The sequence below is a fragment of the Colius striatus genome, chromosome 3 (genome assembly GCF_028858725.1).
Source record: "Colius striatus isolate bColStr4 chromosome 3, bColStr4.1.hap1, whole genome shotgun sequence".
Lineage (NCBI taxonomy): Eukaryota > Metazoa > Chordata > Aves > Coliiformes > Coliidae > Colius > Colius striatus.
In genome coordinates this window covers 55037796-55063720 of record NC_084761.1, presented here as the reverse complement: position 1 = coordinate 55063720, position 25925 = coordinate 55037796, and the positions used below count along the sequence as shown (strand labels likewise).

Sequence of the window (25925 nt, the reverse complement as noted above, 5' to 3'; positions counted from 1 at the left end):
CAGGCCAATGTCATGGCCTTGCAAAAACCTTCCTCTACCCTCGTCTCCCCAACAGCACAGCTGGCTACCCCCTCTCTCACCAGAGTGGCCAGGGAGGATGGGTGGGATAGTCCTGTCCCTTTGACATCACTGAAAGTACAGACACATGTTCATAAGTCTGAACAGCACGTTAAAGAATCAAGTAAATTAAAAAAAAAAAGCTTGGGCTGAGCAGAAGATGCCTGGGCTTCTGTCCCAGCTCTGCGCACTTCAGTAACTTTCCTAGGCAAGGTTGCCATAGAGAGGCAAGGCAGTGTCGTTATGCTCCCAGCTTTTCAGTGCAGGACAGTATGCACACAAGGCTGTCAAAAATATGCTCACAGATCACGGGAACATACCCAGCCTGAATCTACTGCAAACACTCCTGCAGCCACACCAGAGCAGAAATCAAAAGCAAATTCTACACAACAGATAATTAATCATGTAGGAAATGACACAGAACTTATTGGTGCTATGGTCAAACCATTGCTTTCCAAGTTACCTAGTTTCAGATTGGCTCAGATAGGTACAGCTATCCAGGCTGCAATTTTCTGATGTAATGTGAATGCAGACAACTGTTTAGGACAAGGCTTCAAACCAGCTACTTCTACTCCACAGGTGAAGGCTTCCTGGTCACTGAGGTCTTTGCAAGTGTTGGTGAAACCCATATTACTACAGGATATAGAAATCTACGAACATGGAAAGTACTACCCCTACAACAGGGGAGAATTACTGCAAAAGGAATTTAAAATTCCATGTTCTTGCCATTCTCATAGCAACAGATATATGAATGGCTATGGGAAAAATGCATGCTTGGTCAGAAAGACTGGGAAATAAACATATTTTCTTTCAAAACAAACAGGATACTGAGCAGTCTGTTGCAATACATGCCTTTGTTTTGGGAAGGACATGAAAATTGATGGTGGAAGTTCAGAATCAGACATTCCAGGACTGAAGACTAGAGACATCGCAAGAAAATCTGAGCTACGCAAGGGGTGTCAGTTTTAGTGATCAGTCACAAAAAGACATATTCAAACAATTAAGTTTGCTTGGACATCAGATTATGCTGCACAGTAATACTAGCTCGACAGAAAACACTAATAGAAAAAATGTATACTTACTTCAAAAATACATTCTGTAATATTATTTCCATATTACACAAATTCATTAGTTACTTTGTCAAGCTAAAGGTCTCACTTTTTCCAAGTAGCTGCTTTGGGTTTTTAAGTGCTGAAACACAGCAAGGAAAACCTCTATGGTGAAAGGTCTATGTATACACATCTGTTAAAACTTCTGTTTTATCTGTATCTATCTCTCTCAATTACAGCCCAAGAGACACCAAAAGACACCACTTAACTTACAGCTCATCAGACACATTCTGAGGATGTCAACTTCTTTGAACAGGTTTCCAAAACCCTGCAACATCTGGAGGGGTAGGTGGTTTTCATTTTTACTCAGACCAACTACCCTTACAGCTAACTTTATGAAGGCAACTTTACTTCAAGCCAGACCAAGAACTTGCAACAGCCTTTCTTCTTTAAGCTGTGTTACTAACTACGCTCACAATGTTAATACAAAACTTAAAGAGGCTCATGCCTCTACTTCAAAATTAGTTGACCGCAGAGAGCAGAAAGTCTGGACACTACCATGGGCAGTGCAGTTATGAGTCTCGTTTTGTTGGACAAACAGGCTCCCCCAAAAAAGACAGAGTCAAACCTTGCAAACTAAAGCTAACCACATTATAAAGTCTGGAGACGCGTGACAGAAAGACCATTATAACAACATAGTATAGTCAAATACCAGCTGTAAGCTGTCACAGGCCTTCACTTTTCACAGTTACCAAGAACCAGCAGGAGAACTCTGCAACCGAACCAGTTCTCAGCATATCATGCTGTTAACAGCAGTATAAACAGGGGTTACCTTCCTCTTTAAACATTAGGATCAAATAGATAGTAACATGGTAGCATGCTGACAGTGAAGAAAATCTGAAAGTCAAACAAGCTTTTTTTCCCCAAATAAAAGAAATCCCAAATAAGCTCTTTTGAAAAAGATAATTTTAGTCTTCTTATGTATTTGATATATAGACAGATTATAAGCCTGAATTGGAAGTACAACTCTTTATTGTCATACTCACAAGTAATATGTTTATTTCCTATGATCCCATGAAAAAGCCTCATATTTATTTGCCAGGAGATCACTACAGCAAGAAGGAAATGTTCATTTCTGGCTTATCTGAAGATTGCACACAATCATGCTATCAGTGGTTACAAGTATAAAAACAACACAACTCGGGAAGAAGCTGAAAGTTTATTTGGAAAAAGCATAGGTACATCCTATAATTAAACCATTGTTCCCCTCAAGTGCTCAAGAAGGGAGTATCTGTTTTACAGTAGCATCCTGTTTAGATGTCTTCTGACATTAAATGACACACTAGAATCAAACCAAGAGCTACTGTTCTCCTCTTTCCCCTTAAAATGTGGTCCAATGTCATTACTCCTCTGCTATTTGTTACTACTGTACTGAATTCCCTTGATGTACCACATTGCTTCCAGAAGAAAACCTTCGGTGCCTAACACATACAAGGCATACATTAAAAAGATTTCTTCCTGAAGACGTCACTACATGGCATGAAAACAGTGAACTAGTATGCAGAATGTCTGAGGTAACTAGTTATTCACATACCACGCCATGCAAATGAGTTGTCAGGATAAAGAAAGAGATCAGGGCTTTATTTCTCTTGTTTGAAAACAAAAGCAGCCCCATTTTTTCCGATTAAGCTACACCAGCATAAAACTTCACGCTTTCTAAGATGGCCTGTGACACCAAGAAGAATTGGTTTTGAAAAGACTTAAAACTATAACAATTCTCCAAGACTACGCTTGGAGAAAAAAAATAGAATGCTATTACTCACAGCTTAGGGGCATAAAGCCGTTCGTAATTTATTAACATTTAGAAGTTAGATTCCCCAAAGTAGTTAAATTAACTTCCTAGTGAACACCTTCAAAGAGAAAATGAATAGTTTAATAAAGCAATTAAAGAGAAGAGCTGTTACACAACAGGCATGTTAAGGTACAGGCCGTGGACTTTATTTTTTAGCTTCTTTAGTCAATGAAATGTATCTGTAATTCACACAATTCTGAAAAACTGTAGGCAATGATACACCAAAGAGATTACAAAGCAAAGAATTTTCCAAAGCTATTGCAGAATGCACTGTGTAACCTTAAAAAAAAAAAAAAAGGCCAAAACCAAGAGACTTGCACTACAGAGGTTCATGAAAAGTTCAGTTTGTTTTCTCCAACAACCTGTATCAGACAAAGCAGTTCTCAAAATTGCACATACAAATACCATCTGACTATCCTGCTGTCATTCCTCTGAGCCTGCAGTGAGGTCATTTTGCCAAATTTGCAGAGTGAATAGCGGTATCAAACATAAATTTACCTCCTTGTGATTTGGCAGAAGGTGAGCCCCCGTGAGTTTGTTAACACAAGTAAGCAGCAAATATGCCATCATACTTCTCTTGTTATTTCCTGTACCAACACGAGTATGATGAATACATTTTCTGTTTCCAATCTTTCCTCAACTTTAAAGATACCTTGTGACTTCTCAAAAGCCTAAACTAAGAAACTGCCTTTACAAGATAGCATAACAAGGTAAGGAAAATACAAATAAAGAGACAATAAAACCTTACTTTAAGGGAGGAAGAGAAAACAAGGTCGTGTGTCTCTGTATAAACAATTTTTTATTCTATTTTACTTCATGACTGAACGATGATACACATATTTCTTTCAAAATTCCAATACTGTTGCAAAGTAAAACTCAATTTCCAAAACAGAGAACCAACATTAGAAAACTCCTCAATACACACAATTCAACCCGAGATGTTCAAAAGGAATGCCAACCGAGTTCTCTGCTGCAAGCCCTGCTCTCATCAGCAGCAACAGGACAGCAGGGTCGATCACCAGTTTCAGTATTTCCAGTGCTAACACCACATGATGTTTCCCACAAATTTAGTCTTATTTGTGGACGATTTTGGCGACTGTCAGCTTTGTGGATTTAAGGGTGGGTTTCCCTGTGGCAACTGCCACAGCAGGCCTCCAGTCTGCTGATCCGGAAAGTTTTTACAGCACTAATGCACTCCTGGCGTTCCTGATTTAGCTCTCTGCTCTGTGCCCTTCACACCGGCTTTATCCCTGCATTGGGGCACATTCGTTGCTGCATCACTTCTTACTTTCTCCCTCCCTTTTTCGGTTGGGTTTTGTTTTTTATCTTTCATTAGCCCTTCTAGACAGCTGGGCTGACCACCAAGGACAGAAGACAGTTCAACAGTTCACAGATTCTGTTGCAGGGGAAGCGTTGTCTCTCCAAGCCCATTCTGATGGCCGCACTACCTGACCAACTAGTTTCTGAGTATCTGTCAGTGTCACTCCTCCTGAACACCTGGCTGGCCATCCCTCGATAACCATCTCCTAAGGCCAAAGACCACTGGCAAGCCTCCCTGGAATTTACACCTCTACCAACACGAGGGATCTCACTAGTTTGCAAAGGGTGTTCTCCCCAGGAGAGAGCACTCTGCCTCCTCCAGCTTTCATAACACACTGAAGGGCTGGGTCCAGAACTGAAAGCAAACAGACATTTGGAAAAGGTCAAACAAGGACAGAGAAACCACTTCAGCATCATGAAAACGAAGTCCAGAAGCAGCTTTTTTTACTTACAAAAGGAAGATTTGGGAAAAAAAAAAAAAAAGGACACGCTAAATACAATGCCTATGCAGTCAAGTGTTATTTTTCCATGGGAGTTTTTGTTTTCTCACACGTATTCCATGAGCACGAGGATAAAAATAACATTACCACAATGACGTATCTATAGTAGGAGGAATGACTTATGAGTGCCGACCGAAAGTCAAGGTTTCCTCTTTGCCCCCAATTTGAAAACGTTACCAGCCAATCAGCCGCCTGCCAAAATAATCAGTAATACCATCTCTTCCCCAAAGCCAGAACACAGGGACTGCTCAGAGAGCAGGACGAGCCTTTAGAAAATAGGACAGATGGCATTACAACTCCAAGCAAAGTAACTCCTTGTATCATTAGCTACTGAACCGCGGCTTGATGTGGGGGATCAGTGTAAAGCTTATTAGTCTTTAGACAGTTGGCACTAACAGCCACTGCAGCAACCATTCAGGAGCAGAAGGAACTCATTCAGTTTGGTCGTTTTTCAGGTCACATCAAGTCAAAATGTTTCTGTACGCACTCCAGTCCTCAATTTAACCTTTCCTCGCCTCTCTAAGTGCAATTACAGTTACAAACAGCTCCAAGCTCACGCGCTCCTCGGACAAAAAGGGCTCCAGGAGCCCGACGCAGGTATCTAAAAAATTCCTGCCTGGTGCCATTGTGTAAGGATTTCACCCTACTTTGGAGAGCAAGGACTTGCCAAGAATACCACTGACCTCAGCCCCAACATTATGAAACAGCGCTGCCAGCTCCAGCCAGCTATGTAAAAGTAGGGATTGGATTCAAATCCGGAGCCACAGCGCACCGAGGGATAACAACAAAACAAAACACACACACACACACACACAAAAAGAATGGGGGGGAAAAAATTAAAAAAAAAACAAAGCACCACAAAATTATACTCTGAATGCATTTTTCTTTTTACCGGAAGCAGCTTTCAAAATAAACTCAACTGGCATTTCTCTCTCTCCCTCCCCACCACCTCCCCCAAAAAAAAGAAAAATTAGGGACTAGGAGGAAAGTTGGCGTTCGGGCGCTTCTTCCCTTCCCGTGAGCTCGGCGCTCGGGAATCCAGCGCTAGGGGGGAGTTAGGGGAGGGTGGGGACGAAACCCGCGCCGGAGCCGCGGGGGGTGACGGAGGTCCCAGGGGTTCTGGGCCGCCTCCCGGCCGGGGCCGCCGTCCGAGGCCGCCCAAGGGGCGCGGAGAGGGGGGCGCGGGGCCGCCTACCTGGGGGCTCCTCTCCGCCGGGTTCTTCATCACCGCCTGGCGGAAGCTGTTATCCACGTAGGACGCCATCGCTCCCCTCCTGCCTCCCGCCGCCGCCTGCCCGCGGAGGGGAGGGGACGGGAGGGGATAGTGGGGAAGGGCGGGGAGGGCCGGCCGCGGCCTGGCGCTGCGGGCTGCGCGGCCGGAGGCAGCGCTAAGCGAGGAGCTGAGAGGTGGAACGGCGCGTAGAGGCGCGGAGGCACCGCGGGCTCAGCAGCGCCGCCGCCCACAGGAGGAGGAGGCGGAGGCCGAGCCCCGCCGGTAGCAGCGGCGGCGACAAGGGCTCGGCGCTCCTTCTCTAAGCGGCTCTACGCCTCCCGCCGGCCCGCTCCGCCGCATCCCCCCGGGCACCGTCGCCGCCTACTCCTCTTCTTCTTCTTCTTCTTCTTCTTCCTTCTCCTCCTCCTCCTCCTCCTCCTCCCATCCGGGCTGATGGGGAGTTCAGCGCCCGCCTCAGAGACGGGGAAGTTGCTGGCTCGGGGAGGCGGGGCGGCAGAGGGGCGGGACGGGGCGGGGGGAAGAATCATTGGGGGCCGTGGACGGTGGGGGTACCCCGGCGACCGCAGCCCCCAGGGATCCGCCCCCCGCGTCCCCCCCACCCAATTCCTCTTCAGCGGTGCTTTAGCATCCTTACTCCACAGCCTCCCTGTCGTCTGTAACCTGGACACTGACCGGCTGTCGCCATCGAGGGACGAGCATCATCACAACTTCGGTGATGCGTCCTATGAATATCAGTGAGGAACGAGCAAAAAACCAAAAAAACCCCAACAAAATCCACCAAAACGCAAGAAAAATACTTGATCTCCTGGGTCTGTTGACTCCCTGCTTTGGGGAAGGCCACCTGTTGTCACTCTTCTCAAGAGTAATCCCATATCAGCCGGCTGTCCCTTCTGTCATTGCTATATGAGATAAAAAGTGAGCAGGGGAAGGGTGCGAAATTTTTAATTTAACGCTTTTACTGGAGGGTTTCTAGTGGCTGCTTCTTCTCACGGGAACATAAGTTTTTCAAGAATAAAGGGCTTGCAACATGGCTGATTTTCTTTGTTTACCACCACACCGTGCACGTCTCAACAGCAGCCTGATGAACACAAATCATGGAAATATTAATGTGCCATTACTGGCGATGTAATACTGTTAATGTATTTGCTTTTACAAGCAACGACAACCCTTTGCTGATGCAGATCACGCAATGTAAACAATGTCAACATTAAGAAATCTCTGATTAACAGTCGCTAGCAAAGGTTTACATATTTTAATCACAAGTAATACAGCATAATTTTTATTTGTGCTTTTAATTTGCAAAAATTCACAGGGTAACCTTTTTTTTTTTTTCTTAAACAAGATACACTGTCTCGAGAGACAAAAATCTTATGCTTTTAGACCTACATGGCTTTTAAATAGGCTGTGTCTTCAGAGAGTGACCTACTAAACCTACTGAATTTTTAGATATGGCTCATTAACAAAGATAACTCTTCAGGTTAATCCCACTCATATGTCTCAGCAAAATGTTTTTGCAGCTAATACTAATAATGCTGGGCTGGCCATGGGAAAAGACTTAGAGAGGACAATACATCCCTACTACATCTTGCTTGTCTGTGCTGATTACTAGCCCTTATGGAGGATTATTTTGTTTGTTGTTTTTTATAACTAACAGACTAAAAATGTAATGTCCTTTGCCCTAAAAAAATAAGTTTTGAATATGCCTCACAGTCATCATAGTTTAATTTCATCAAATTAATCAAGCCTGCAGCTATAGAAAAGTGCCAGCTTTTCTGAAGCTCAGCTTACCAACCTCAAATACTAACATTCCCTTTTTTTGTGGGGTATATGTATAGGGCGAGTTCTGCAGGAATGCGAGGAATGCTCTCTTGGGCTCCCCTCCTCAGTCACTTCAGGGCACCCATTCCCTCCTGCTACAGACTAGCTTGTATGACATCTTCATATCTCTACATCAAAACAAAGCTTCCCACTCTGTTTTAATATGCAATTGTCTCTCCTTTCAGACCTATTAGTTGTAATAGCATTGAATGAAGCGTTTTGCTCTAATTAATTTTTTGCTGTGTTAGTCTGGTGACACAATACCTGTGATTCACAGTGATATTTAACTTCAGCCCACAGGATTTTGGGGGCTCAGGTTGTACTCTGATCAGTGCAACAAGTCTCAATGGTTATAGATATATGTCAAAGGCCTGTCATGCTACATGAAGTGTTAGAAAGGGAAATAACTGAAAGCTGGGGAACTATGTACACATACACTCAACAATTTCTTAATATTTAAGGATGTGTTGCATTAACACATTCTTATGTGTAAACAACATATTTGTATAATGCAGACACTTCTGATTGTTTATATTCTCCATGATGGATACAAATCTGTCTTTTATGATGTTTTGTTGCTAGCTGAAACTAGAATGGTTCTTACGTCTGTATGGAAAAAAAAAAAAACATAGCCAAAAAAAAAAGTCAAGTTACAGAGTACGGACAATCATTACCAGAGAATACATCTGATTTCATTGGAAACCCTAATTTTTCATGCAAATACTCAACAAAATACAATTTACAGCATCAAATCTTTTTGTACCTTTCCACATGGTTTTAGTCTGTCTTTCCTGCTTTTGAACTTCAACGGTAAATCAGCCTATTTTAGAATGCATGGATATATCAGGACATTCATTTTGCATTTGCTTTTTGGTTATTCCTCAGTCTACATCATCCAGCTTCAATTACAATGGATTGGGACAGGGGGGTTGCGTTGTTTGCACTGGTTGTGTTATTATATTACATAGGTTTTCTATTACACTAGCAAACCAAGAGTTAACCAACTACATTACATGCAGTACATACAGTATTGATATCTCAGCAATATGAAAAGGCTGCAACTCAAAATATGACAGCTCAGCATAATACCCTTTCAGATAACTATAACTAAACACTATGTTGAAGTATTTTAGAAAAGTAATTTCCCTTAGAAATACAGAATTTCTGCCTTCCTCGGTATCTCCTGTTCTGTTAAGGGATAAATTGAAATGGTCAGGTCAAACAGTTACTAAAATGCCAAGGAAACAAATTCAGCAGTTCTGTGAGATACTTGTTCATTTGCTAAACCTCATATTTAAAACAATGCACTTTGAAGGGTCTGCTTTTGGTTTGGCCCCATGGCTTTGAAGTCACGACACCAGTTGTTGGTCGCCCACAGTTAAGCACTTGGTTTGTTCAGCAGAGGCCAGTCTGCCTTGGCATAGAAACAGACGTTGCCTCTTTGAGGCATTCAGTAAATGATATACAGTTAGTATGGATATAAACCCAGGAAGGTCCTTTTATCCTTTTTGTTTGGATAAATATTCACTTTCATCTGTCTTCTGGAGATGGCAGCTGAAGCAGATTCATGCAGCCCAGCTCAAGCCCTCAGAACTACCTGTCTCCTTCCTGGCTCTCTCCTGGCACCTCTCAGCAACCATAAAAAGTCACTTTTGTAACCATTCATGGTAGTGGACAGTAAAGGGAAGTGGAGGCATTGGCCTGGTGAACTACTCTGGAGATGACCTTGAGGACAGTAGCCATCCCCATTGGGCTGGGCAGGAGCCGATTTTATTGGATTTTAAGTCAAAGATGAATGATTTCAGGTACAAGTAAGGCTACTACCAAGGGGAAACTGTCTCCTTTAAGATTAGCCTCTGGACTCAATCTTTTGGGATGGCAACATTTCTAAGAACACAGTCTCTCACCTTTTGGGTTTTACACATGGGTGAGATTATTGCCATTTGAAAATCCATTTTTATCATCTTTTCTTTTCTATTTGTTTAGGGAGGTTTGTTCCTCAGGTTTCTAACACAACATCCTCTCGTTTTGTGGCTGTTAGTCAACTAGTGATGAGTAATGTAGAGGCACAGTATACAACCACCACTCTGTGTCCCTGAATCGGAGGGTAGGACAGAAAGGCATCAATGACTTAACACAGTCTGTGCTAAAATAATCCTTGAATGTTTACCATCGGTTTATGGTCCTTTTGTACTTGTAAGGCAGTACAAAATTCAAAAGGTTGTAAAAGAGAACCTAGCCTGTGCCATAAAGCAAAATTTGTCTTTCGTTTTTTTTTCTTAAGGGAAAAATAGAATTTGAGACTATCAGAATGCATTTCATAAATTTATTCAGAATTTGACACTATTTGCATTTGGGAATATTTATCATTCGACTTCTGCTGTAGCTGCTAATGTGTACATACCAGCTTTAAGGAGTTAATTTAATACCACCACCAGCAGCAGCAGAGGGACCAGTATGAACTAACCTTCAAAGTATTTACATGATCATTGGGTAGGAATTCACAGCCCAATGTTCCCTTCAGCTGCACTGATAAAGGTGCCCAGACAAAAGGAAAGGTGGATGAAATACCCATTGTAGGAGGCATAGTAATGGATGGTGGCCCTCTGTGCTACACATTGCATGAACACTGAACAAATTAGCAAGAACTCCTGAAGGTCAAGCCTGTATTTCTGAAGCAATCTCAGGTACATCTGCAGAAGCTTTGTTCATGCAAGTGGCCAGGATACAGGTGTGCCCCTTATCTGTGAAAAGTGGAAGTGATGATGGGAGATGATTGTGCTTCTCCTATCCTGGCACCTCCACTGGGAAAGGGGTGCTCATCACCTCACTTCAATATCACCTGCTCAATATCATCTTTTCTTTCTGCAAAGAGAGGCACAAAAGTATCGACTCAACTTCATAGGTAAAGTATTCTGAGACATAAGGAGAGGACTGCAAAGTGCCGTTACTAATAACACTAAGAGCAATTTGAGGTTTTCCTAAGCAGAAAAAAAACCCCCACCAAAACCCCTCAGACACAGAAACAGTCAAATAGCATGTCTTGTTATCATTAGGACAAGTAGTGAAAGAGGTTCTGTGGCATAGCACAAAGCACATGGCAGTGTCAATGCTTAGGTGCTGGTGTGCTTTGAGATAAGCTGCCAGCAAAGACAGGTGCCCCAAAGCAGTTCTTGAATTGCACCCACTACACCATGGCAAATAAACTAAAAACAGAGTCCTTTTAGAAAGATGATACTTTCTGATTGATATATAGGTTACAAAATGCTCTCAACTCCTTTCATAGTCATCCACTATCTATGGCAGGACACATACAGGAACAATTTCAACTGTTTAAAGTATATTGTAACACAGTTTTGTGAACTCTGTGTTTGGTGTCACATATATTTCTAATATTATATTTCAGGAAATGGCATCCCAAATATATTTAATTCTTATTCTCTGCCTTTGAAGTTTTCATTAAAGAACAAATTAAAGCCTAAGCTTACACTTTGGTGTTTTGCTTTTTAAACAAAATAATTGTAATTGAGTTGTTTAAAATAATCTTTTGAAGTTTCTGCAACCTAAACACTATGTGACTCTGCCAAATTATGAAAAGGGGAACTTGACTAGAAGTCAATCTAGACAGGATTACTATTTATTTAAAGCTGGCAAAGTCTTTAAAAGAATTTAATTCATATGTAGTAACAATAGATAGCCAGATGATCATTAATTTCTGACAATATTGCTTTTCATAAAAACACTAGCAGATTATAAAGTTATCTAACAGATCATGCAGAATGATAAATAAAACATGCAAAGCTCTACAAGGAAATTGAAACACATAGGAGGGAGAAATTTTATTCCTGAACAAAGATATGAAATATTTATAAGAGAAAAAAAATGTTGACAATATTGTTATTAAGACCTTTCACTCCAAATGTGCTATTTTCAGTATTAGGATTCTATACTGATTGCCCAATTTTCACTGTCTACCATCAGAAACCCTTTTTTATAGAGTCAGCTTTGCTATATATGATTGAAGTGTTTGGCTTCAGTCTGTACTAGCTGTTTCAAAAAAAATACAAATGTATTTTTAGCTTTTGGCATTACTACAGGGCATTATTCTACAAATTAAGTTTACAGCTGGTAGCATTTTTCCATAATGAATTATTGATTAATTATTCCAGATATTGCCTGTCTTTGCTCAGCCACCAAGCACTGCTTGCTGCACTGCTAAGTCAGTCCATGTGAGAACTGTTCCTTGGACTGAGTCCCTGAATGACACATTCCTGTCAGCTTTCACCTCCTTACTCTTGTCACCATCTTCCACAGAAATCGTCCGCTCTCTTCCCTGCTCACTTTGACATGCTACAGTGCAGCACAAATATGTTCCAACATGATACTACCACTGCTTATTAGAAGAGTATTTGCATTTACATTGCTTCCTAACAACCTTTATAAATTATTCTCTTGCTTTGAAATTAATAGTCATTGTGTATGTTTATGTGGTTCAGCCTTCTTCATCCTTCAGTCACTGTTTAGATCTGCTCAAAGCATATGGGGATGTGTGGGTGTGAACTGAAGTGAATGTTTCTATGCTGTGCATACATATCCTGGCACAGCATATTCACACCTATATCATAGTGTGACAAGAACTAGGTACCAAATTAAACAGATAGAATCAACTTTAAGTTTGGTAAATGCTAGAAAAGTTAATATTTTTGTTACTTACAAGTCAGTGATATCACACTTCGTGTTCCATTTATTTTTCCCAGGAAGAAATCACCACTATCTGAAATAAAACAGCATTAAAACCTAGATTTACTTTATCCTAAGAAAGCGTGTTCCACATAGATCAACATCAAGGTAAGCTAGCAAGGTGATCTAAGCTTATTGTGGAGTCATCCTGATAATTCCAGACAACTTAACGACAATATACCTAACCTTGTGTGTGCAGAGCTCATTGCTGAATCCATAGTCCAAGAGTTATTAGACAGATCCTAGAAAAAAATAATTTGTATTCAAAACATTGTTATGACCAAGTTTGTTTCATACAAGCTCTGCAATCACTAGTAATGTCATCAGTGAACATTAAGACTCTGCTTCTTTGTTTTCGTATAGAATGTAATACAGAGACCTATTTCCACTGGGACCTCCAGCTTCTGTACAAATACACAATGATAAATTCAAGCATTAAATTAAGCTGGAGCAAGAAATTCTTGACTAATACATAAACAGAGACATGAACAGACAAAAAATATCAGTACTGCACAGGTAGGCAGTCACTAGCTGTGGGGTACAAGTTTCCACAAAGTGTTCCTTGTGTTACTTGGATCTGTATTTAAGACAGACAGCAATAAATTGTCAGTTTCCCTCAGGTTTTTATGTTAGTTTTGATATTTGCTTCATTCATGAAACAGATACTTAGAATACTTTTTAAATATTCAACTGCTAACTGTAATAAACACTATATACCTATTCCTGTAACAACTGATTTGGACCAAAAGTGTCCACCATTGCCTTGTACTACTGCTGGAAAAACATGGGAACCTGCTGTCTGGTTCACTTTTCATTTCCAGAGAAAATTGTAACATAGATAGATAGATAGAAAGACAGACAGATTATGCTTTTCTCATTGTTATTGTGCTTAGCAGAGTGACTAGCCCAGGAAGTTGCCAATGAAGATCTGTAGTCAACCAAGTATATCTTGCAAACGTGTTTTCTAAGTCAGGAAGAGAAACTGAAATGTGGGAAGCAATTGCACAGAAAGAGGTAGTTGAGAGTAGCGTTTTGTGGGAAATCAAGTGACTCTTTAGAAGGGGTACATTTTTAAAAAACACATGAACTCTTAAAGATTTTGTCAGGGAAAAAATCTTTGCTAGGAAATTTCCCCTTTTTTTGTGCTATTAGTAACTTAAAAGGCTGCTGACATATGCTTGCATCTGACAGGCATGTACACTGTGCACTGCCACAATAAACACACTTCTGTTATCCATATTTAGTTTTTGTTTCTCTTCCTTCAGTTTGAGCTAGCTGGAATGGAGACAGCTCAGTGTATTCAGACCTTGGGATAAGGAAGTCTTGAAATACTTCAGAAATATCCTCCTGCAAATAATCTGGAGGGTGGAGATTGGCATCCACATGCTCTTGTTCATATGCAATCAGCATCCACGTGAGGAAGCAGATTCCTCAGCAGGAGAAAAGCTATGGTGGATCATTTCTTCAGCTTCAGTGTAACTTTGTATTATGATCCTTGTCCTCATCTGATTGAAATCCACATTTTTTTAACATATTCAACAAAATTCCACTAGTTTAAAACAGCCAAGACCCTGTTTCTTTTCTCTGATCCCTGTCAGGGTTGCAGGGAGTTCTCATAGTGTTGCAGCAGAGGATGGGTTTGCCTCTTTTAGTCTCTCGCTAATAAAAAATGATGCACTGTTTTATACCTCCAAAAAGAGAAACCTCTGTGATGTATGCTCAGCCATGCCCCTGGGAAGGGGTGCATGACAAACAGCAAACTAATCTTGCCCGTTTGCCTATTGGCGACATTCGTGTCTTGTTAGCAACACACAAACTCTTGAATGGTTCTTCTCTCAGGAGGAAGCGAGCTGTATAACTTCATTCCATTGATGTGAATAGCTAACAATTTTGCCTCGAGCCTTCACATTACTATTGCGTTAAGGTATGAAGTTGGATTCCTCTTGCCGTGGAGGAGAGGAGTCGAAGTATGAGAAAATTTAATCTTTAATTAATTTGTCTTGATCCTTTGTATTGCAAATATAATACCAGTGCTCCAGAAGCTAAGTATTTTCATGAAAATTCTGTTATATTTAAATAGACTTCCTGAAGTTTTATTTCAAATACCTGTAATTCTTAACACACAGTCATCACTAATACCCTTTCAGTAAGGGTCCTGCTCGCCATACATGTAGAGCTCTCAGCCAGATAGTAGGTTGATATTTCTGCACGATTTAAATACATTTGGTTAAAAACACACATCATCACATCTTCAAAGTGCAAAGAGGAGCCTTTCAAGCAAAAATTTCATATAACTCACAATAACCGTACAGATAGTCAGTTGATTTGAACTTGGAGACCAACACTGAAACTATGGGAAGTATTTTCCTACTGTGGTTAGATCTTAAAAGACCTGTGAATGCGGGAGTCAAGTTGCACTTCACTTTGCCTGAGCTGGAAACCTGACAGTTCCAAGGGAGATGTAGTGGTATTTGGAAAAAAATGGTCCACAGGTGACCTTAACCCATTCTACAGCATTTGCAAATCTTTGGTTTTGTACATATGAAAGAGGAATAAAAATCTGAACATATCCACAGCATTACATAGCTCTGAGATATTAACTTATGTACCTCATGGTTTTGCAATGAGCATACAGATGTTTTGTCATCAAAATCATACAGGTACATGTTAGCCCTGGTAAATCATTTCTTTGCAACAAATGTTTCAGCTTAAATAATACAGTATCCTCAACATCTAGCAGGCATTTGCAACCCTTCTAGAAGGCAATTGAAAATGCTTAATTGGCCCAGATGTTCTCATACAATTATAAAGCAAAATAGGGAAGCTGACATTAAAAGCTGTGAATGTGGAATCCATAAAAATGTGATAAATCTGTGAAAATTATGAGAAATTACAGCTGGAATAACTTATCTGCCCATCATTTCCCTGAATTCCTCTGAAACACTGTATAGTGGTCAGAAAACTAGAAATGAATTCACATTTCACTTTTATACAGAATAATTTGTGGGGCCAGATACTTTTCCCAGAGCAGGAACAGTGACATAAGATCTGAATGGAGAATTCCTCTGGAAAGCAAGTAAGGATCTGTTCTGGGGGGTCAAAAAGCATGACTAGTTTATACAGTTCCATTCCTTCACCCTGCTGTATGCAGCATGAGTGTGTGGTCCTCTCTGCTGCACCAGAGAGTTCAGTGACTAATTCTCAACATCTGAGATGCTGCAGAGTCCCTTTTTTCACTGAACATAACTGGGCAATTCAGTGAGGAAAAAAAGATAAAAGAACTTAAGAAATCAAAGCTTATTCAAAATAAGGAAGATGGAGCAGAATTAAACACTTACTTTAACTTGTCTAGCTGTACCCTCCTCATGACTTGAGCTAGACAGGCTATTCTCAACCTATTTACCCAGAAAGCATAAAGTACGTTTATTTCCATCAAACAAATCCTTGTGCTTATAGTCTCCTAGCAGCCAGCCCTGTCTGGTTTGTGCAGGACAAGTGCCTCACCATCTCTTATGAACTATTTCTTACAGGACTAAGGTGACTATTGTTTTCTGCGCCAACTTCCTCCAGCTACCTATGCAGGCCTTGAGGCTCACCAAGGCTGCAAAGACCCCTAATGCTGATTATTAGACACTCTTGGAGGGCTTGCTGACCTAGTTTAGAAACCACACATCTTACAGAGTGATCTTGGCCTCAGTCAGATTATGTATGCTGGTCGACACTTGAAACTTTCATTGGCTTGTCTGTGCAAGGTAAAGCATGCCAACGTACTTATGCCAGTAAAAGCTCACTGAGAATACATAATTATAAAGATGCCTTTCACAGCTACAGCTTATTTCAGCCCCCTCACTAAGATGAGATACAGTATGACTAGAACTTTCTGTGGAAGGGAGTTCATATTTGGACTGTTGCTGTTACTGTAGCTGTTTTAATCATGCAATTAAAGCAGGGGGGAAAGAAATCCTGCACTGTCCTTTCAACTGAGAAGACAGGCACTTCTCATCACTCCTCCTGAAATCATTTCCCTCTGTTCTGAAGTATGGTTCAAGGCATGTACTCCAAATCTTCTATCAAACTTGTGTCTCTTTGATGATCCCCTTAGGCTCCCATTCTGCTGCATTAATTGAAGGTTAGTGCAGTAGGAACCCTGTCCTCATAAATTGCAGAAATTCTGCGTATTTATCTAGCAGCACTGTACCCTGAGATACATTTTATTTTTTTATGTCATTAATCACTTCTTTCATATAGAAAAACATGCTGCCATGGTAAAATTATGATGATTTTTTTTTTTTTAGACAGGAAAAGATCACAGAAGAACATTAAGAAAGTGTAGGGATTTCTTTCCTTTATAATGCTTGCTGTGTGATACATCTTTGAACAAGTCACTAACATGTGTCTCTCCTTGTTAGAAAGCATATAACAAAATGTGTGCACCTACCTCACAGGGGCATTCTGAGGGCTGATGCTTGTAAAGCCCTTTTGAGGATGAAAAGCATTATATGAGTATTGAGTACTAATCTCAGGCATGTGGACAAGCCATGCACATTCAAAGTAAAAACCTTTCTAATAACATCCATCTGCATCTTGAATACAAGAAAGAAATTGTAAGACAGCCTGTCAATGATCAAGGCTTTTTCATGCAGCTCACCCTACTGTTTGGCAGCTGGCCAGCTCTGAGAGCCTACAGAGGAAAATGGCTCCGAAGGAAAAAATGTGCATGTTAAGCAGAGGACAGCCTTTATGAAGGGTGAGAAAAAACAAGACAAATACTCTCAACTGCCAAAGTGCTCGCTGGTACATGGACGAATGAAGTGAGACAAAAGGGAAGGAAGAAACCACAGTAGGCAGAGTCCCCCTCACTAAAGATAACTCTCGCCCGTATGTACTATAATGCTGAAACAAACCACGTTTCTACACCAGGCCTGCTTTACATTAGGGATATTTCTCTGTGGAGAAGCTGGGAGAAGCCAGAGAAGGATTTATTTGGAACTTCAGCATCTAAGCCAACCCAGAATGCATGCCCACCTTCAAAATTGTATTAAAAATACCACAAAGTCCTTCAAAAAAGTTTGTGGGGCAATGCAGTATGATTCGAGCATGCAGAGGAGATCCAAGTGGCTCTTCTTCAGATGGAGTGATGCTGACCTTTTTATTCAACTGGACTTATTTTGCTGTCAAAGGCACTTTAACTGGTGCTACTGACATGCAGGGCACTGTCTCCCTGAGTCCTCCCCTACTATTACAAGCCTCTGTGTAGAATCATCAGCAAATTCTTTCGCCTGATATATTTATACACACACATGTATATATCTCCAATGTCAGAACTAGTCCTCTTACTTCCTCTCACCAGTCATCTACGGATTCATTTCACTCAAGCTGTGCTCCAGCTGTACAGCATTGCAATGCTGCAGCAAACATATGGAGTTTCAGCCAATAGTCCTCTTTCACTTCCTACAGCCTTTCAGTCTCTCTCCCCTTACAGTGCCTCGTGCACTACCTTGGATGCAGCAAGGTTTAATTAAAGGAAAATACACAGGAACAGAACTAGTAACAAGAAAATCTCCATCTATCATTATATATTTAGAGGATTTCATCTGGAATGCTTTCCAGTCCTCGTTAAAATGTTTACATGTAAGGGATTTTTCCTCTAATAAATCACAATTTACCTTTAGATACTACCTTTTATTCTGATAGCTTGTCTTTATTGAAAAGTTGATTCCCATCCTGACTCATGTGTAGCCCTTCATTTAAATTCCTGCCATATAGAAAGAGCTTGGAATTAAATATTTAAGTGGCTTTTAATTCACATTATCTTGCCACAGATCAATTTAGCACAACTCATCAACTGCTAACATGGTCAATAATTAATGTGGCTGCAGGTCATCTACTTCAGAGTTTTGTTGGTCCTTTTAATGTCTTCCTGCAGTTTGGTCCATGAGCTCAGGGAGAACAGACCAGCTCTACCATGGCTCAATGAAGCATAATTAATAGACGAGCTCAGTCCACTGGGGAAAAAGAAAAAAAGCAAGCCAGTAAGAAACACTCTCCTTCCAAAACCCCAAGACCTTACACTAAAGGAAGATTTTTAATTTACTCTTAGAAATGTTCATGATCCAACAGATGACCCCTGGTGAATTTTCTTGACGTGGTATATCGTGTTACTAATCCCAGCATTTTATTTCCCGACCTCTCCCTTTCGGCAGCAGGGATGGTAGAAAAGCATGTATCTATGCCTCAGCTGTTCCAGTCCAGAGCCTGATATCTTAACCCAAAACCTTTGCAGCTGAAACTGAGATGCCAAACACTCCTCAAAGGCAAACACTCCTCACAGAGGTGGGGACATGGCATCCAGTCAATCACTACAGCAGAGAGACTGGCATTAGAAACAGTGGCATTAGAGATCTGTAGCATACAAAAGTGAACCTAGTACTGGTGTTCATTTGGCTTTTTTTTAAATGCATTTCTCAGTGTAGCTGCCCTAACTTGAGCTTGAGAGAAATTATCTGAGTATAGACAAAGTCTTTGCCTGAGATCTCCTGGACTTTTTTTTAAACCTAATTCAGACCTGCCGTAAGTAGCAAGAAGCATTATTAATTCTTATAGTAAAAAAAAAAAAAAACCCAAAACCAAAACAAACAAAACCACAGTATATACTGACAAAGCACAGTTCTCAGAGTCAAACTTTGGTGAGCATGAAAACTATGTAAGCCTAAATCACATTAAGGCTAAAGCCTGTAGCATGGCTTATCATCTTCACACCACCTACAATGGCATTGCTACCAAACAAATAGCATCATTAGTACTGCTACAAATAAATCCCAACAAGCAAAACATATGTTTTGGGTTTTTTCCCTCTGCCTTTCAGCAATAACCTTGGCAGCAAGTTCATACATTCTTGTACTCGTAGATGGCTGCACCCAGCTATCACAGTTGTTCATTTAATAACTCTGTTTTAAAATAAAACAAACTACCATGTCTTAGAAGGTTGAAAAAGCAGACCATGTGCTGCAGCTGTAGTGTTGCTTCATATCATCCTCCATCTCAGCAACAGACCCCTCCAGCAAGACAGCTTATTTGTAAGACCTAAGGAAGTCCTGATGTCCACCATGTGGCTCCTTCTAAACTGGATGAGTTTCTGCAAACCTTTTTAGTGACATTACTGTACTTGTTGCTGCTAAAAATTTTGAAGTTATATGATTTAATCTGTAGTCCAATAACACTGCAGTAATATTTTCTTATATTTTGTCTTTCTGTGACTTACTAGACTTTTTCTATAAAAACATATCCATGCCAATTAGAAGGCTGGTCGTTTACTTTCATAATTAGACATGTATCATCAATTTTGGAAGATGTTTGCAAAGCATAATGACAGACAAGAGAAATAAATGTTATCCCTCTTCCTGTAGGAAAATCAATGGCAACATAAGCACACCTAATAAGCATAGCATAGCTTATGTAAGTATAACACCTCTTCAACTATGTTGGTACTATATTTTTCCTTGAAAGTGAGGGCTTGAAGATTATGCCAGCCTCTGAGCCTGCCTACACATGCTGCCTCCCACTTGCAAGATATGGTAGCACACCATTGCAGATGACTTACAGGTAACAGCATGAGGAGATACTCATCAGAGGCTGGGTGCACTCCCACCCTGCCATGACAGAGCACAAGACAATCTGTCTGAAACGGAAGAAGATATGGGGGAAGTAAGGAAAGGAGGAGTGAGAAATAGGAGACTAGACTGGCCAGAGGAAGGGAGACCTAGTCAGGGTGGGAGGAGCAGCTGGAGGGCCAAGAGGAGGAGCCAAGAGCAAAATGTTGTTGAACAAGTAACCCTTGTTGATTCAGAGTTAGTGTCCACCAGCTCAGTTCTTACTCAGAAGATGATCATTTGCCAGGAAGCATGCATAGACAAACATCGCCAATCAGATTCTCCGATATTGCCCTTTAGGGATGATTGGGAAAAATAAAACTATTAAAGTGACAATAAAAAATGCCTCAGTACACAAACCAGAGCTGCCACATATGTTTAATAAGTTAATGAACAGTACACTATTCATTAATTGGAAGTTTATTTCAGATGTGGCTGGAAATACATCGGAAACCTCTTGATGAGCATTTTTACTGTTGTACATATCGCTGCAGCACTAAGGATTTGTTTTCACCCTTTGGATTCAGACACGTAGAAATGGTTTGTGCCCTAAGGTGTTTACAAGCGAGAGAAAAAGCAGGAGACAACAGATGGAACCAGAAGCTGGAGGTTAGGCAGAAATCAAAGCAGCTCTGACAGGCATGCCAGCCAGACTTTTGTCTGGGGCTCTCTTATTCCATATCTTTTGCCAGCACCAAAAACCCCCACCCCAAAAAGTTCTCAACAATATAACTGGGCTAACAAGACTAAAAGTAACTCTAGAAAAAGGCCTGCATGTCCTCATTCAGATCACTTTCATGGACTGGAGAACTTTAAAAGCCATAAGTGCTGCTCAGGAGCTGACTTTTTGGATAAATATCCCATGACAAAGCAAGGAACAGATGAAATATCAAAAGTCGGGGTCTCTACAACTTTTGTTTCCTACAGACAAATCATTTAATTTGTCAATGGGCAGTCTCCAGCAGACTTGGAAGCAGATGTGGGCCTCACTTGGAGTCAGCTCTCCAAGGACACCTGCAGGGTCTGCCTCCCCAGAGGAGGGACCTGCTGGATCAGAGCCAATGACACTCACAGAGCCAAGGGGACAACATGACACAATGCATCAACCCTCAGCATCTGTGTGGGAGGAAGAGCCTGCAGCCGCCATGGAGGTGGGCACAGGAGCCCAGGCAAAGTAGAGTCTGGCTCCTTCCCAAACAAACAGAGCCTGCACCATGTCCTGCCACAGAGCCTCCACAGGCGAGGCAGTGGCAACATTCTCAGCGAGATGATGGTACCAGGGTCTCAGAGCCCCTCGCACAGCGCAGAGGCTGCTTCAGCTTGAAGCAGGAGTGGAGGTCATATGGGAACAGGGAAAGGCCAGGACTACTGCAGACCCACGTAGTTGGTGTCTGTCCAGTGAATCCTTGTTTAACATGACAGATTGGTGATTAAAGCACAAGCAGCAAGGATAAGAAAGGTTAAATAGCAGCAGAAAAATATGTCTTAAATGGTATCATAGCTTTTGTTTCGTTGGATAGCTTGATGCCTAAATTAAAAAAAAAAAAAAACACCAAAACACACTTCTGTTGTTTACATTTTTCATATCAAGTAAGTATCTGGGTACCATGAGTGATTATTTATTGTGTGCTAGGTGCAAACACAAATGCACGCCCAGAGACGGTAACATGAACTGAACAGCTTTTTGATTTGGAAGGTTCTATGCCCCGCTGAGCAGTTCACATTCATTACTTAAAAACTGTGCCCCACACTGGCATACTGAAGAAAAACCCCCAGCAGTATCCCTCTGAGAAGAGATGGAGATTTGGTCCAGGGGCTGAATGAAAACCTCCTGCTGAGTGCCAGCAAGGATTTCTCCATGTTGCTAGTTAACAGCAGTTACAGAGATGTTATCCTACTAGAGGTCCATTTGAATTTCAAACACACTAGTATAAAAATGCAGACTCAAGAATAAAACTGATGGAATAAAAAATACATACCTTCATTAAACAAATCTGAATTTGTCTTGGAACCTGCTTTTAAATTATAGTGATGATCTATATATAGATTCACACTAATAATGATTTTTTACATAGTATAGAGACTGATCCATTTCAGTGCACCTGTAATAATTGAGAACTATACAAATTGTACTTTGATATTCTGTTTCTTCCTTAAATGCCAAGATACTAGAAACAATATCTGAATGGTATAAATTGTGTTGCAATACAGTATATGTATTCCAGTAACACTGAATATACGACTACCTGGTCTTCAAGTTACAGCAGTAGTTTCTGCTATTTGCTACATGTCACAAGAACATAAAAACTGCAATTTGGGGTCAGATTAAGAATTTGTATCCTCTAATACCCTTGCCAGAATTGCTTTTAAATCTTGTTCACATTGTTTACCTTGCAACCCCTTTGCAGCAAAAGGTGATTGAATTTAGCTATGCACTACATTAAAAAAGAATTTCCTTTGATGTTTTAAATCTATTTCCAGCAATTTAATTCTAGGTTTTGGCTTATGAAATGTTGCAACTATTCCTTATTAATGGTCTTCCAAATGCTCATTATGTGATATCTCTCTACTACAGCCTTTTCAGTCATTTCTGAGAGAGAGATGATAAAATTCATTTAGACTTCTTGAAAAAAAATCAAGTACTTTGTCTTTAATTCCATCCTACTGCTAGTTTTCAGTTTTTAAGACTAAGAGAATGGCACAGATAGACAAGTACATCCACACTGACCACTTTGTACCTTTTCTCATTTTAACAGATCATTTCATGAGATTGCTAAGAATGGGGAACCAGAACTGTACACAGTATTAAAGATATAGGTGCATATATACACAGTGGCATAATATCTGGAGGTCATGTTGAGCTGACTGTTTGCTGTGAGCCAACACAATAGCATTCCAGCTCCTTGTCAGAAGGAGCACACAGTGGTAAAATTGCATGGTGTATGTTGTATAAATAGTATCCACTGAGAAAACCAGCCTGTCGGTTTACCTACTTAACTCTTCTGCAGCATCACTAATACCATTAAAAACAAGGCAGGTTTCAGAAAAATGTCAAGTTGAATAAACCTATTTCGATCCAACTGCTGTGCTGTCCTAAGAGGTTTTTCTACCAACGCTTTTCTGCCCTGCTTTTTATCTAATATCATGGTAAGTTTGTTATTACTCTCAGTAGATGGTGAATTACACTCTGTTACGAGCATAGTTTTTTGAGGGAAAGCACTTTTCCTGAGAAACTAATCTTGGAAAGTGCTTTGGACCCTTCTTGCTGACTGTCTTTAATCCAATAATGTCGCAACAGCCTTGTGTGACACGGGCATTGCTGCTGTGAATGATTTCTACCAGGCAATTCTGAGACAAGAGGAGTATTCAAGGTTATTTTTAAAGCACCAGAAGTAACTTAATTGCAACAACATAATCACTGATCGAGAATGCACAGCTTGCTATTAGTGACACTGATATCTTGTAAAGGGAAAAGTAAATTTCACCTGATTATTTATAGAGTTCTGTTGCATGTAATGGAGCAAGTGTGTTATTGCAGATTTACAAGTTAGCAGATTGGTTTACAATTAGCATATTATTCATATGCATTCTAGGACTCTTAAGATAAAGAACCAAGCATCTGTGTTTCAAGTTCCTAATATTCCAGATCGGTTTATGACTACTGTTCCATTTACAATGCTTTAAAGATTAGGAGATTTTTTTTTTTTTAATAATCCCTTAAATAGTTTCTTAAAATAAAATAGGATTTCTGTAATAGTATCCGTAAGCTTCTTGGTTATGATTTCAACAAAGTACACAACTCTCTTGTCATGATCCAATTTAAAAAAAAATATTGCTCTCACACAATTCCACAGCTGTGTCCTACAATTCCTACTGATCCAACTGGCCAACCTTAAGGTCTAAAGGAGTTTGACCTTCCCATATAGCCTCAGAAGCTATCGTCTCAAGGAAGTAAAGGTAATAAACTGAATGCTGAACCTGGCCAAGCAGGACTTCACTATGTCATTTCAGTCATTCAGGCATTCCTGATTAACTGCTTGAATGGTTATTAGCAGGTAACAGGTGGTAGAGCTTGCTTTTATTTCTTTGCCCTCTTCAGCCTCAGGCTTTTAATCAAATTTAGGAGAAAAAGCTAAGCAAATAAAAGCAGAGTTAAATAATACCTGAAGCATGGCACTGGTGGTATATATTACCTTTTGAAGATATCTAACTGTGGCATTAAAATGACACTTCTTGGGTCTAAGGGCTCTATTATCCCTGTCTTCATAGCGTATCTACCAAGAAAGAAAGTGCTAAAGAAGAGTGGTTACTGAACAAGAGTCTGAGCTTCCATGCTCTATGCAAGTGCCACAACTGATGGGCTAGTTGTGATTTCAGAGCCTTCCAGAGGGTTGGATTGAAAGACTTAGACCATCCTTTTGCATTAACCTCCATCTGCTGACTGCTGTAGCCCCTGATTTGCATACCATTCTCCCAGGGTCCCAAAGGCCTTCACACCTGTGTGCACAATGAGGCGAGAGCACTGCTTTGGGTGTAGTCCTCCTCAGGACCCTGCCAGCTCCAAGGTCTGACCTCCAGTCACTTGTTCCCATCTCACATTGTTTGTTTTGTCACAGTCATTTCTCCCCAAGCCATCCCCCAAAGCCATATGGAAAATTAGATCAGTAAACTGGTTTGTTTTTTTTTTTTTAAATAACCAGAAAATAAGCCAAAACATTTTACCATGCAGCTGAGAAGCTCTTGTTTTGGTAGGAAGGCAGAGGGACCAAAGCTGGCAGCACTGCAAGGATATCACAGACCATCCCACTCCACACTGGTGGCTCATAGTAGATGGTGATCTCAGGGTAGGTCTCAGAAGGTGGATTCCTACACCAAGCAGGTGAAGGTCATGATTGCCATTTGCATGGGCAGGAGAAAGTGAGCAGGAACTGCTGATGGCTATGCTGTCCCTGATGAATAGTTAGCTCTGGTTACTGACTGCCATTTGGAGCTTTTAAAGGATGAAATATGGGAAGCAGTTTACAATGCTGAAGCTCTGCCTCTATCTTTTGAAAGAAATAATAGAAGTAAAATAAGCCAGAGAGACATATTTGCATTTGGAGCTATGTTTGAAATTGTAGTCCATAACACAGGTTAAACTTTTCAGTTTTTCTCTAGTCTTCACTCGCAAATTAATATTTAGCACTTGGTCTGGCTTGACTTACCAGTTTTAAAACACAACAACAAAAAAACCCTTCTTATCGCTGATTTAGAATCACTGGCCCTGGAGCTCTGTTTTCTGAGTGTCTCACTCCTCCTGCAAAACACGGAGTACCCTCAGCTCCCATGAAAATTAATAGGTTCTGTTGTAAACACATGTCTTGGGCCTGCTTATGTTTTTCATTAAGCCATCATGAAATAGCTATTCCTAGATAACACCAGCTGTGGCCATTTTATACTGGAAAGCTATTGGGATGTTCCAGTTAAACTGGAACCAGGTCCTCCAAAAATGTCAACACACGGAATTAATCTGAAAGAGTTAATCAGAGCAATATCAAGCACGACTCATGGTATTTGCTATATATTTGTATGATGTAGTCATGTTAAAGATTCTCATGACAAGGTGACAAGGCCAATTGTGGCCTTGATTCTCTGAAACTTTTCACAAAATATCCTTGAACACATCCACTACATGTAGCCATCTTAACCACCAGCTTTAGCTCGTAA

General features: G+C 40.7%; 2 protein-coding genes across 5 annotated transcripts in view; both read right to left on the bottom strand.

The window, feature by feature from the left end:
* RAPGEF2 (Rap guanine nucleotide exchange factor 2) overlaps window positions 1–6452 on the bottom strand; it is a 184465-nt gene extending 178013 nt beyond the window's left edge. For 3 of the 4 annotated variants that reach the window (XM_061991977.1, XM_061991975.1, XM_061991978.1), the window contains exon 1: window positions 5974–6452. In XM_061991977.1, coding sequence (XP_061847961.1) covers window positions 5974–6042 — 69 coding nt within the window. In that variant the 5' untranslated portion in view covers window positions 6043–6452. The remainder of the gene's footprint in view (window positions 1–5973) is intronic. The other variant, XM_061991979.1, reaches the window with a different exon arrangement.
* Window positions 6453–12567: 6115 nt separating this feature from the next.
* The window catches only part of FNIP2 (folliculin interacting protein 2), a 101956-nt gene continuing 88598 nt past the window's right edge, over window positions 12568–25925 (bottom strand). Inside the window, exon 17 of the mRNA XM_061992579.1 lies at window positions 12568–12604. Within this exon, the coding sequence (XP_061848563.1) occupies window positions 12575–12604 (30 nt within the window). The 3' untranslated portion in view covers window positions 12568–12574. The remainder of the gene's footprint in view (window positions 12605–25925) is intronic.